Genomic DNA, 13829 nt, shown 5'->3' with positions numbered 1-13829 from the left:
TCTTCAGAACCTTGGGACCCTGGATGAGAGACAGACACCACCTCTGAGAGTTCCTGGATGCCTCAGCTCCTAGGCGAACAGTGAATTCCCTGTCCACTGGATGGATTCAGGTAATGATGTGAAAGCCCACTTTATAAACATTTTTAGACTTCCTTGGGCTTCCTAGGTGGTGACAGTGGCAAACAGCCTGGGTGTCAACGCAGGAGACGTAAGACTCAGGTTCGACCCCTGGGTTGGGAAGATCCCCTGGAGGAGGGCGTGGCAACCCACTCCAGTATTCTTGCCCGGATAATCCCATGAACAGAAAAGCCTGGCAGGCTGTAGTCCTTGGGGTCACAAAGAGTTGGACACGATTGAAGCGACTTAGCAGCAATAGATAGACTTCCTCATGAGGCAGTAAATGGAGAAGACATTATCTCTCCTCAATACATCTCTGAATAAATGAATGTATGTTAAAAAAAAAAATGTCATGTTCCCTTAAAATGGAAGCATGAATTTTTTTTTTACCATTTCTTTCTAATTTTTATTGTTAAACATTGTAATTTATAGGTTTGAGACGTATTTTGTAGCTGAAAATGAGGGCATAAGCCTTTGGGCGTTGTGTTTGTGCCCGCTTCTCTTTGAGAGAGAAGGACAGTACAGGAGAGCAGTATTCTGGTCTTTATTCCTCATTCACATTCTGGTATAGAGATAGTCATTTTAGTTATTGTGAGCCTCAGTTTTTCTGTCTGTAAAATGGGAGAAATGATCTCATTGACTTCCTACCTGAGAGGGTTTTACGAAGATTTAATGCAATGGTATATAGGTTGGTGTCTTTGAACGCCTGCTCATTTGGATTGTGACAATCCCCAAAGTATCTCTAGGCATTTTCAGATGTCTTTTGGGAGCACACCTATCACTAGGTGAGACCTCTGGAATGAATGATTGAATGACTTTAAGCTGATTGGGTGAGAGACATCCTGGGTCTCAGAGTGGTTTGAAAAGATTAAGGATTTACGCTATTCTGTAGAATTTAATGGGTCAGACAACAAGGTCCTCTGCAGCTGCTTTCCCTGTGGTTGTGTTGAGTTTTATCAATAAAAGTATTGTATCCTTCATACTGAAGAAGGAAAATACATTAGGCTGGTAAAATGATAAGAATAAAATCAATGTATGTAGAAGATTTGATGGCGCTAGTGGTAGAGTCCGCCTGCAATACAGGAGACACAGAAGATGTGGGTTTGATCCCTGGGTTGGGAAAATCCCTTGGAAAAGGAAATGGCGACCCACTCCAGTATTCTTGCCTGGGAAATCCCTGCAAGGAGGAGCCTGCAGGCCATGGGGTCACAAAGAGCTGGATACGACCAAAGCAACTGAGCAGAAGATTTGTAAATGCACAATTTTGTTGCAATTCATGAAATCTAAATTGAAATAGAATGTAAAAAATTTTGGAGGTAGAGCTACCAGCAAATCTAGGTCCATCAGATATATGAAGATATACAAGCAGGGTAACAAGGAGGAACATGCAAAATGCTTATTTCTCAAGTTCATGAGACTGAGGTTTACTTGGAACAGGGGTAGTTAATCAAGTGGAGGAGAGGGCTGGGCTCTGGCTAAGTCCTTGATGCCTTGGTAATAGCTCTGTCCTGAAGTTATGGTCAGCACAGAGAAAAGAGCCTTTCAGAAGTGGGATAAATCATTTTGAGAACTCCACCCCTGTGGAGGGTGCTTGTAATGGAGATAGACAAGGAGAAAGAGCACAATAAAGGGCTTGGAAGTTTGCACAGGAGGTTCTCCACATCTGGTGTTCCTAACCCTGTCAGCCCGGTCATGGCCAGTGTAAATAAATCAGGTATTCATCAGTCAATTCTGTTGCTCCTGTCCTGCCTTCTCCCATTGTTTTGGAAGAAAATGTTAGAGGGGGCACATTTCTTATAAACTGTTAATTATTTTTTTTATTAGGATCCAAAAAGGTTGATAAGAGCAGGTTGAAACTGGGAATGAGAAAACCAAAATGGAACTATTTGGAAATAAAAGAAGTAAGGAAAGGGCTTCAAAAAATAACATAGAACTGTATGGGAGAGAAAGTTTTATTTATAGACTGTATTATGTACATATTTTCAACTGACCTCCTAGCCTTACCTTTACATGTAAAACTGAAACAAACAGAAGAGCCACACCATTTTGCCAGCAGGTGGCACCGTAAGAACCTCCTATAAGATTTAGGAGACTGGCATTGAAACAGGTATAATATCATATGTGAAATGAATTACCAGTCCAGGTTCGATGCAGGATACAGGATGCTTGGGGCTGGTGCACTGGGATGACCCAGAGGCATGGTACGGGGACGGCGGTGGGAGGGGGATTCAGGGTGGGGAACACGTGTACACCTGTGGCAGATTCATGTTGATGTATGGCAAATCAATACAATATTGTAAAGTAATTAGCCTCCAATTAAAATAAATACATTTATAATAAAAAAAAAAAAGAAAAGGGTGGCATATGTAAGCAGGTCCCTTAATATTTTACCTTTCAGGAAAAGTCTAGGGATCAATGTAGATTCATATTCTTGGTAACGTTAACAATATGCGTATATTGCTTTGAATGGCTTCAGAAGATTCATCTCTCCGTTTTTCATCCTAGCATTGCTCATTTAGTGAAACATTATACTCCCATAAAAGGCAAAAAAGACTAAGGTTTAAAATAAAATCTATATCTATGTATTTGTATTGTTTGCTTCAGTTGCTAAAGTAATTATGACACATGATACTATGGGGATAGAGTGGACGATTAAAGATGAAGTAACTTAGATGGTCACCCTGTTCTCACATCCCTTTTCTGCCCTGGACTGTGAGGATTCCTTGTGCCCGAAGATCTCCGCAATGCTGAGCAATCTCTCAGACTCAGGGGGGACCCGGTGCCGGAGGTAATGAGCTTTTCTGGCCTTTTCAAACAACTCCAAGTAGGTTGATGTTTGGGGCTTATCTTTGAAGTCTCCTCCACCTTCCACGGGATCCAGGGGCGTTTGTTTTGCAGGGTTGTGGTCTGGTCTTGTGCTGGCATCATTTGATCTGGTCTCATCACTGTGCCCTGGTTCACTGTCACCAGCTGGGCCGGAACCGGGGCTTCCATCTACAGTGTGGGTGGAGACGTCTTGATTGTGACAGAGAAGAGAGATGCTCTCGTTGGAGCCTTTTCCTTTTGGTGGGTTTATGGACTCTTTCTCTTGGGCTTGCAGCTTCTCTTCTATGAAGTGGGAAGTTCTGTTATTTTGAGATAGTGCCTGCTGTTTGCTTTTCATGGGGTCCTTGGGACCAATGTGATGGAAAGGAGGCATCTGGGACTTGGTTTTGGATCTTCGTTGGGTCGTATTTGTTGTCAGTGCACTGGGAAAGGAGATAAGAAAAAAGTTCTCTCAAAACTGATGAAGAGCTAATATTTAGCATTTTCAAATTTTTAGACCCTGGCTCCTTTTTGTGTGATCTTAACTGAGGTAATAACGTGGGTGAACAGAGGATGAAGGGTGAGAATGGATGGCAACAATGTGGGGAAATGATTTTTCTTTTTCTTGTAAACTTTTTATATTGGAGATTGGAGTATAGCCCTTTAACAGTGTTGTGATGGCTTCAGGTGTGCAGTAAAGCCACACAGCCGTACATACACATGTGTCCATGCTCCCCCAGACTCCACTCCCTTCCAGCCTGCCACATAACACTGAGCAGAGTTCCCTGTGCTATACAGGAGTTCTTTGTTGGTTATCTATTTTAAATGCAGCATTTTCCTTAAGAAGGAAAGGGCAGCACTTTCTCAGGGGGAGGATGATTTAAAGAGGTCAGTTGAAAGAAGGACTCAATGGCATATGCATTAGTTTAATAAGCATTGTCTTACCTAGCTTTGTTAGCCTGCAGAGCTCTGTGCTTCTGCCCTCCCTGTGATGAAAGCGTGAGAACATCTTCTGGTCTCTTCTGACTTCTATTCCCAAAGTAAGAGCAGAGCTTTTTCTTGATGATATCTGCTTTGAGTTAATTAATAGGTGCTATGAGTTGAAATGTGGGTTTCCCATGTGGCGCTAGTGGTAAAGAACTTGCCTGCCAATGCAGGAGACGTAAGAGACACAGATTTGATCCCTGGGTCAGGAAGATCTCCTGGAGAAGGGCATGGCAACCCACTCCAGTATTCCTGCCTGGAGAATCCCATGGACGGAGGAGCCTGGCCGGCTACAGTCCATAGGGTCGCAAACAGTCGGGCATGACTGAAGTGACTTGGCACACACATACACAGGTTGAACTCTTTCCTCCCCAAATGTCACGTGTAGAAGTCCTAATCTTCAGCACTTCAGAATGTAACCTTATTTGGAGACAGGGCCTTTACAGAGATAATTAAGATAAGGCCATACGGGTGAGCTGTTGACCAGTATGACTGGTGTCATTATAATACGGAGAAATTAGGATATAGACACAGGTTGAGGGAAGGTGAAGCGGAGAGACATGGGGAGAAGGTGACCACATACAAACCAAAGAGAGAGGCCTGGAACAGAGCCTTCTTTTCCAGCCTCAGAAGGCACCACTCTGCCAGTACCTTAGTTTTGGACTGTAGACCTCCAGAACTCTGAGAACACAGGTCTGTTGTTTAAGCCACCTAGTTAATGGCAACTTGGTAGGGTAGCCCTAAAAAACTAACACAGTAAGAGAAGAAGGAAAAGAATGCCTAGACCTGGTTCTCTGGGCAAAGAAACCATATATGAATACCACTGGATCACATTACCCAACAGGCTGATCTAGCATGAGGAATGGAAACAGGCAAACCTAAGGCAGTTCTCCAGTGTTTACCTAGAATATGTTATAGAGGATTTAGAAACACTGAGGTCAGAGGTTTAAACTGGCTGGGACCATGGAGGTTTTGTCTGAATGTTTTACTTGGCAAGCATGATGTTCTCAAATCAAAATGACTGGGTGTGAGCCGTACACAAAGCTGGGATCCTGCTGTTACATCCGCCTCGACTGTGTGACCTCCTACCCACCTGAGCCAAGAGTTGCAACTGCTGGCCGTGAGTAAGTGGGTTTTTCTCTCTTTGAGTTAGTGTTTCAGAATCTTGTAGTCATAGCTGCTGTAGAGGACCTGGTTTGTTTTCAAGACATCTCATGAGCTGGTCACTTGGAGTTGAAAGTCTTGCACTCATTTGCTCTAAGGAAAGTGAGTTCCCTAAACCAACACTGGCGTTGGTAGGCACCAGGCAAAGGAAATGTGACCAGATAAAGGGCCTCTAAATTATATTAAACTCCTAATATTCTTTCATCTGATAACTTCTTGGTGAGGTAGTCAAGGCAAGAGGGGTCCTTTTGGGGTCCCTCTTCTTCTGTTGTCTTGAGTGTGTGTGTCTGTGTGTGTGTCCCCATCTAGTTATCCAATTTAACAGGAATGTTTGGGTGCCTACTTTGTGCCAGAGAGTATATTCTTGACTCTGGTTTTCTTTACGCTGGACATGTAATTAATCATAAAGCTCTGACAATTCTGCATTCTAAATATCTCAAAATGCCAGCCCCCTTAAGATGCTATCTCACTTTCCAAATATCTTAATATACTCACTTTTTTTCCTACGTGACGAATGCCTAGTTTAGGCTTTTAAACCCTGGTCTGAATTCTGGAATCCTTCTATCTGGTCTACCTTAAAGTTTGCTGCCAGAGTGATCCTTATCTCATTTGGACATGTAATCTCCCCATTTCCAAACCCCATAGGGTGAAATCTAAACTCTTCTGTAAGATCTGTAGAGCTATTCATGATTGGAGACCCTGCCTGCTCTGCTTTGCCTCTAAATATCACACCTGTCCCTTCTGGTCACCCCTTACACCCCTCCAGTACTGAGCGACTTGTAGCATGTCATCCTCATGTATGCACATTCATACATACTGTTCTTACCGTGTGTAGAAACATTCCATGTCTTCTCATGACAAACTGCCCACCACCCCTCCTCCACTCATCTTCATCCTCTTACCCCTCTGAGATTCTGTTCATACCCTGCGTCCCTGCGTCTTTTGGGACATCTTGCCTGAGCCCTTTTAATAGACATGGGAACCTTCCCATGCTTCTGTTCTACTTTGTAAACAAATTTAGCAATTAGTATTTTCTGATATAATTTTTTGTGAGCATAGTTACCTTCTAGTCCACATGTGAGCATCTTGAGGGCACAGACCATGCTTTTCATATTTGTATTCTTGCCTCTATTGGGGTTGCTGTAACAGTGTTTTGTAAAGTTTGGCCCATGAATCACCTGTTCCTGAGTAATCTGCCTTAGTGTCAACTCAGTTAAAAATGTGGACTTTGAGCCTGATTCCTAACCTACTGATGCAAATCTCTCTAGATGAGGACTGGGAATATGTATTTGAAGCAATCCACCAACTAGCATATAGTTGAAACTCAGTAACAAGGTCATTTGGAGAAGGCAATGGCACCCCACTCCAGTACTCTTGCCTGGAAAATCCCATGGACGGAGGAGCCTGGTAGGCTGCAGTCCATGGGGTCGCTAAGGGTCGGACACGACTGAGCGACTTCAGTTTCACTTTTCACTTTCATGTATTGGAGAAGGAAATGGCAACCCACTCCAGTGTTCTTGCCTGGAGAATCCCAGGGACGGGGAAGCCTGGTGGGCTGCCATCTATGGGGTCGCACAGAGTCGGACACGACTGAAGCGACTTAGCAGCAGCAGCAGCAACAACAAGGTCATTAAATGAATCATGGGAATTTATTGTCTAATACAGTGCCTGATAAATACTGAGACTTAATTCATATTGCTTTCTTCCTTCTTCTCTAGTCTTATGCTCAAGGAATCTGAGGCACAGAGAGGATGTGACTTTCTAAAGTACACAGAGACAGAGACCCCTGAATCAAAGCTTTCTGCCTTCTGCCCAGACTCTTTCCACACCCCCTGTCTATCAGGCAGACTCTCTAGTCACCAAAGACAGCCACCTCTCTCAAACATGATCTTTGGAACACCACTTTGAGAATAAGTATCTGGTCTTCAATAACCTTTTTGAGAAATGAAGTGGGGTTCGACCAAATGGTTTCTGAGATTCCTTTCCATCCTGTGAGCTCTCATCCTTAGTTTGGTTTAACCATTTATTACAGACAGGGAGGTTTAAACCAGAGGAGTTCAGTCACTTGCTCAGTTACTCCTCTTTAAAACCCAAAGCTGGAGCTTAGAAATAAATCATAGGCTAGACCTCTGGATATTACTCTTGGCCCTTGTGTCCGTATATCAGCTATGGAGATCTAAATGATTTTACATTGAATTGTGATACCTGACTTTCTTCTAGAACATGCTATATCATTTTCAGGGCTCCTGCCCCTGCCTTAAGTAAGAAGGGATTATAGTGTGAAGAGCTGAGATAGATCCATTCTATGCTGTATATTAAAATATGATTATTTTATTATGGGAAAAATAAAAACAGTTTCTATAAATTGTATAACTATGGCAACTTTCAACAAAACTGTGGAAGAGTTTTAATCCTGTAACAATCTTTTACTGATTGACTGATAACAGCAAACAGTTACATGGCACTTATTTTGTATTTAGGTACTGTTTCAAATGCTCACTGTATCCTCAAATGCCTCCATGAGGTAAGAAACATCAATTACGTTTTATGTTGGAGAAAACTGAGGCAGAGGCAGGTCCAGTAAGCTGCTCAAGGTCTCACTGCTGGTAAGTGATAGAGTCAGGATTTCAACCCTGACAGTGTGGGTCCAAAGTCTGTATTCTCAGCCACCACAGTTTAATGGACAAAGATACAATCACTGAGCAGCCAGTTTTATTTCCTTATTTTTTTACTGAATGGTGTAGACAGCTTTGGAAGGTCTGAGATTCTGGATATCATTGTGTAGCCCTTCCCTCTGTGAAGATCAATAGCGTACTAACCAGAAATTGGTGTTTGAAGTTAGTAGCATTAATTTTGTTATAATTACTAAACTGTATAGTCCATGTTCATTGGATAGTCTTCTAAATAATGTGTACATTTGGAAAGGATTATTCATTGGCAACAGAAGGTTTTATGGGAGGGAATTATTATAAAGAATGTGAACTCGCAGCTTCTGGGTAAAGATACCTCTTTGGGGAAATGACAGAAATACTTGCTCTTTGGCTTAAGAAGACAATGAAATCATAGTACCAATACACAGCAATTGCTTTTGCAAAATTTTCTTATCTAAGCAAAATCTGCAAGCTCTCATGTCAATACACTTTGGAATACAAGAAGGATAAGTTGAGAAATTCACTTTCTGCAGAAGAAGGGAAGGAAGATCTGACTCTCAGTCTGGTGTGTTGGAAATAGCCAAGTGCTCTGTGCTCAGCCATAGCAGAGGTCAGCCACTGTTAAACATGCTCTCTGGTTACTAATCCCGGGGAATTTTTTTGTTTTTACTTCCTTTTCATAAGATGACTTGCACATTAATAGTTACTCAGAGAGTGTTTGCTGACCAGGCATAAAAAAGAAATGAAACCAAATCAACCCAGATATAAGAAAGTAGAACACTAAAGCTTTAAGTCAGAGAGAGCTCATTTGAAAAACTGGGAGCCTGAGAAGTGTTAGCTGAGGAAGGTTTGCATGCGCACTGCTCCAGGGAGCTGTATCATTGAGGGAGAGAAAGGTGGGAAGCCTAAAATCCAAGTTGAGATCAAAAGTCCTCTTACTGAGTGTCCAGTCTCTGAAAGGGCCCTCATCACCAAGTAGGGGGTATTACTCTCGCCTCAGCCAAGCGGATGGCTAGCTGTCCTGCTCTGCCTCTCCCCATCCTGGAAGCCTTACCTTGCTGCAGCCTCTGCAGTTCTTTCTGGAGCTGTCTCTGCTCCCTGGTCAGTGACTTCACGTGGTACAGGCATATATCCTCTAGTCTCTGCAGTCTTTGGCTGAGTCTGGCTTCAGCCTGCTTTGCACTTTTCCTCTCCAGATCGAAGTGCTTATGCAGTGGTCCCCTGACCATATGCCTCTCCATTCTCTTCATGATCTAGAGGCAATAAAACAAGATTCTCTCAGGTGCTGTGTCAGACCTGATAAAGCAGAATGGGGACCCTGACCCTGGCTTTTATCGGAAATCAGTGTTTGAATCCTGAGTATTTCTGAATACATAGCTGCCCAGTCAGATTAAGTTACACTGTTAGAAAACTTTTCCCTGTCAACTAAAAAATTATTCACAGCCTTAAAGTTGAGAGTTATATTTTATTCAGTGGGAATTTTTAGAACTTCAAGCCTGGGAGGCAGCCTTTCAAGTAACCCTGAGAAAGCTGCTTCGAAGAGGAGGTGCTATATAACTATATATATATCCTAATATATCGCTAAAGTACATAGGAGTCTGCAACAAAGGGCAGGTAGTGGGAACAAAAGATGACTGTTAATAAAAGAAAACCAGATATCTCAAGCTAAAGAATTTAGCTCTTTTCTTTGTATGGGAAGATTCAAGAGCCTGGACTCACTGAAATCATTCCTTTACTCTGCACCTCAGCTATCTGGGGCTAGTATCCTGTGTTTTCATGTTCTGAGTTTCCCCAGGGCTCACTGTGTGGCATGACTGCAATCTGATAGCTGCTAGATAGCAGATATTTTTTCCTTCCTGAGTTCCCTCAGGGCTAACCAGCTCAGTAGTGGTGCTGACTGCAATTTCTGATAACTGTGGCAATCTTTGTTTACTGATATAGCAGATAATATTTTATTTATCAGACCTACAGTAATGTGATTTTCTAGTGTGACATGGAAGTATCTAGGTCAAAGTCATTTCTCTGAGCCTCAGTCTCCTTGTCAATAAAAGAGTGATAGATAGGCTCTGTATACAACCCCCAATCAGGTTGCTATAAAGATCAAGAGAAAAGTACATGAATAAATTTTAGGGCAAAAATTAAACACCTTACAGATATAAGCCATTATTCACCCTATGAGATAAGTTCCTTCTACTGTTCTTTAAAGACTCCCCAGAAGCCTTCTCAGGGCCCTGGGGAGGATCTGGGGACTTAGGACAGAGCCATTCTGGAGCCCCTTCAATTCATTAATTTATGTACATGAGGGTCCATGCGGCCTGTAATCCTACCATGTGCCAAGTGCTATGCTGAGGGCCAAGGGTAGTGGTGAATGAGACACAGTTCCTGCTTTCAAAGAACTTTCAGATTTACAACTCTGGAGTCTAATGTTGTTGTATAGCCGGTAAGTCATGTTCGACTCTGTGACACCACGGACTGTAACTTGCTAGGCTCGTCTGTCCATGGGATTCTCCAGGCAAGAATACTGGAGTGGGTTGCCGTTTCCTTATTTCAGGGGATCTTCCTGACTCAGGGATCAAACCTACATCTCTTGTGTCTCCTGCATTGGCAGGCAGATTCATCACTGAGTCATTTGGAGTCAAATGGTACATGCCAAATGTGAACAATCACTATTTCAAAAAGTGGGGAAAGTGGGATCTGTTGGTTACAAAACAGTACAAGCATCCAACAAGTAGTCTGCATAGCTGAAAGGAGCTCATCTTCCTCCTCGGACTGTGCTGTGCTAAGAGGCAGGGACACATCTTTCCTCCTCTTTGCTTCCTTCTCAATATGCATCTCAGACTAGATGCACAATATGTGCCCAGGATACAAATAGATTACTCTTAATAAAGCTTTGTTGATAATAACAGAGGAAAAATCTTAGCATTACAAGGGAGGATAAAGTCAGGACACAGGAGAGAAATTTTTAAGACAGCTAGCTTTTAGTCTAAAATGTAGACTAAACTTTTATTAAAGAACATAGTGAGTAGCACTTACCTACAAATCCAGGGTTCTCACTGTGAGAATGCTGCCTGCTTCTTTTGCTATGCCCGGCTGAACTTTGAAAATGAGCTTGTTTTTCTTCAATAAATTTAGGAGCTTGGTGTTAGGGAGGTGGGGAGGTTAGAGGGAACTTTGGAGAGGGCTGTGGGGAGAATGCTGAACACACTTGAAAGCACTCTTCCATGCCACCTCCCTCATCAGGAATGCTAAGTTCCTGAATGTGGGCACCGATCCCAGAGCTTGAAATAGCTCCGTGAGCTAAGGAAGCCTGCCAGCCTCCAGCCCTCCCCTTGACGGGCCCACAGTGCTCCTTCTCGGCTGTATCCATGGGAGCCAAGAATGGAACCAAGGAGTGTCTTACTGTGTTCTCAGAATCTCTCTCTCTCTCCCCACCCCCTTCCACTCTTTTCCTTCTTCTTTGGCCATATTATTCCCCACCTCCCTCACAGTGTCCAGTCCTTACTTCTTGGAAACAAGATCAGGTTCTAAAAGAAGGCACTCTGTTTTTTTTTTTTTTTTTTGGTCAGATTGTACACATTTTGTGCAGGAGACTAATTTGTTTATTTTGTATGATCACATTCTGTACTGACTTTCTCCAGCCTTCTAACCATGCGTGTTCTTCAGTGCTTATTTTAGGTTTTCAGAGTTGTCACAACAGACAAGCAAACTGAAACTTAAATCAACTTTTGTTATCATAGATTGGACTCTGTGATAGAAGGCAAGCTGAACTATTGATTGTGGAACAAGATATTAAATGGGATTCTCACTGTTGCCTTAAGGCTTCGTCTGAAAACAAGAGGCATTAATGTGCCACAGTCTAAAGAGAACTGCCAACACTGGGACCTATTAATTCCCCCAGAGCTTACTGAGAGGCAGCTAAACAGACCCTATTTCCCACAGTCATCACCTAGCAAACAAGCTGTTATAAGGAGATTACTGGCAAAATGGAGAGGAAATCTATTATTCTCTCTGTAGGAGGTAATGCCTTTCCCATTTCTTCCCATGAGGTAATTCTCTCACCTCCAGAATTTAAATGAATGGAATGGGGTTCCAGAAAATGTCACGCCTACACTTCATGGCAAATAGATGGGGAAATAGTGGAAATAGTGACAGATTTTATTTTGGGGAGCTTCAAAATCACAGCAGGTGGTAACTGCAGCCATGAAGTTAAAAGACGCTTGCTCCTTGGAAGAAAAGTTATGACCTACCTAGACAGCTTATTAAAAAGCAGAGACATTACTTTGCCAACAAAAGTCTGTCTAATCAAAGCTATGGTTTTTCCAGTAGTAATGTATGGATGTGAGAGTTGAACTATAAAGAAAGCTGAATGCCAAAGAAGTGATGCTTTTGAACTGTGGTGTTGGAGAAGACTCTTGAGAGTCCCTTGGACTGCAAGGAGATCCAACCAGTCCATCCTAAAGGAAATCAGTCCTGAATATTCATTGGAAGGACTGATGCTGAAGCTGAAACTCCAATACTTTGGCCACCTGAAGTGAAGAACTGACTCAGTTGAAAAGACCCTGATGCTGGGAAAGATTGAAGGCAGGAGGAGAAGGGGACAACAGAGGATGAGATGGCTGGATGGCATCATTGACTCAATGGACATGAGTTTGAGTAAACTCCAGGATTTGGTGATGGACAGGGAGGCCTGACGTGCTGCAGACCATGGGGTTGCAAAAAGTTGGACATGTCTGAGTGACTGAACTGAACTGAACACAAGAAGAGACAGACACCTCCTTCCCCAGCTGGAGACTTGGTGAATTGCAGAACCACAGATCAGCCCCCATCCCAGCCATCTGTTGCCACCAAAGCTGATAGTGAGGGATTCTTAGAAAACCTTGGTTACTTCATGTCATCTTGAGAGAAAGAGCTGAGAAGGGAAGGCATGCAGAAATAATTCAAGAACGAACATTAGTGTGTGAGCCTGCGAAAGGAATGGTAGCCAAACCCATCTTAGTTCCTGTTGGCCCTTAGTGTGTCAAAGAGGACACTAGCATTTCCTTGCTTCATGTGAAGGAGCACAGAGGTTATGTAGGGAGCAGAAACCATGGCATTGCCCTTGGAAGACTCTAGGTCAGATAAGGTAGTTCTTTACTCAGAGCAGGCATAGAACCACAGGCAGGGCAAGGGAGAGTAGTGACAGAAGGAATCCATTTAAAGGTGATTTTTCGCTCATAAAAATATCAATAAATATGGATGTCACGGTCATCAGTGACAGCAGCTCTCCAGTGTGGGCTAGTGAGCTCTTCGGGCTCTTGGAAAGGAGAAAAATAGCTGCAATCTCACAAGCATCAGACTGCAGCCAGTCCCTACAGTGAGCCCCAAGGGAGCTCAGGATGTGAAAGAACACAGGACCCTGAACCAGGAGCACTGAGAAGGAATGATTTCAGTGAGTCCAGACTCTTGCATCTTCCAATACATAGGAAAGTGCTAAATTCCTTAACTTGGGATATCTGGTTTTCTTTCATTAACAATAATCTTTTGATGTTCAGATCACCTGCCCTTTGTTAAAAAACATCTCTGTAACCTTGTTCTTCCCCTTGCCTCCTCAGAGCAGATCTCTCAGGCTCACTTGAGATGCTGTCTCCTGGGTTTGAAGTCCTAAAAATTCTCATTGAATAAAACATAACTGTCAACTTTCAGGTTGTGAATATTTTTTAAGTTGACAAAAGCAACATATCTTAAAAGCAGAGCACAGCAGGAGCACATGGATTATGACTGATCGAGGAAAGACTGGTAATACCTCAGCACTGCAAAAGTATTAGCTATACAAAAACTATATTGTTCCCCTTCTCCAAGTCACTTGGAGTCCACTGAGCAAAGGCTTTAAACTTTATTTGAGATTGGAACTTCAAAGTGGACTGGAATGTTTTTTTACAGCCAACGTGGCCAGAAAAGTGTAGAATCTGTCTCTGATATCATTAAGGGACAAGAACAAATGAAAAAGATAATGATTTGAATTATAAAGCTCTAATTCCTGTATCATGGACCTGCTGTCATCACTAGGGAAAAGAAGTTTAAATTGCCCATTAAAATGAATTTTACAGAATGGATGTTATTTATTCACAT

General features: G+C 42.7%; 1 protein-coding gene across 2 annotated transcripts; it reads right to left on the bottom strand.

The window, feature by feature from the left end:
• Positions 1–2051: 2051 nt before the first annotated feature.
• On the bottom strand, positions 2052–11031 carry CCDC190 (coiled-coil domain containing 190). 2 transcript variants are annotated; one of them, XM_019986825.2, is made up of 4 exons: positions 10755–11031; positions 8776–8974; positions 3868–3994; positions 2052–3365 (listed from the first exon to the last, which is right to left on the bottom strand). In XM_019986825.2, exons 2-4 carry the CDS (start codon positions 8969–8971, stop codon positions 2786–2788), a joined length of 903 nt encoding a protein of 300 aa, XP_019842384.1. In that variant the 5' UTR covers positions 8972–8974; positions 10755–11031; the 3' UTR covers positions 2052–2785. The 2 variants fall into 2 exon arrangements, with proteins under 2 accessions (XP_019842384.1, XP_019842393.1); XM_019986834.2 differs by having other exon boundaries at positions 3868–3991; positions 10755–11029.
• Positions 11032–13829: the final 2798 nt, after the last annotated feature.

This window comes from Bos indicus, chromosome 3, assembly GCF_029378745.1.
Source record: "Bos indicus isolate NIAB-ARS_2022 breed Sahiwal x Tharparkar chromosome 3, NIAB-ARS_B.indTharparkar_mat_pri_1.0, whole genome shotgun sequence".
Classification (NCBI taxonomy): domain Eukaryota; kingdom Metazoa; phylum Chordata; class Mammalia; order Artiodactyla; family Bovidae; genus Bos; species Bos indicus.
This window is presented reverse-complemented; position numbering and strand designations above follow the sequence as displayed.

Excerpts from the sequence above, each read along its gene's own strand:
- CCDC190 (XM_019986825.2), bottom strand. The coding sequence starts at position 8,971 with ATGAAGAGAATGGAGAGGCATATGGTCAGGGGACCACTGCATAAGCAC. Across the intron at positions 3,995-8,775 it reads ACTGCAGAGGCTGCAGCAAG|CAGATATCATCAAGAAAAAG; the intron begins GTAAGGCTTCCA and ends ATTAACTCAAAG. Across the intron at positions 3,366-3,867 it reads CTGCAGGCTAACAAAGCTAG|TGCACTGACAACAAATACGA; the intron begins GTAAGACAATGC and ends CTCCTTTCCCAG.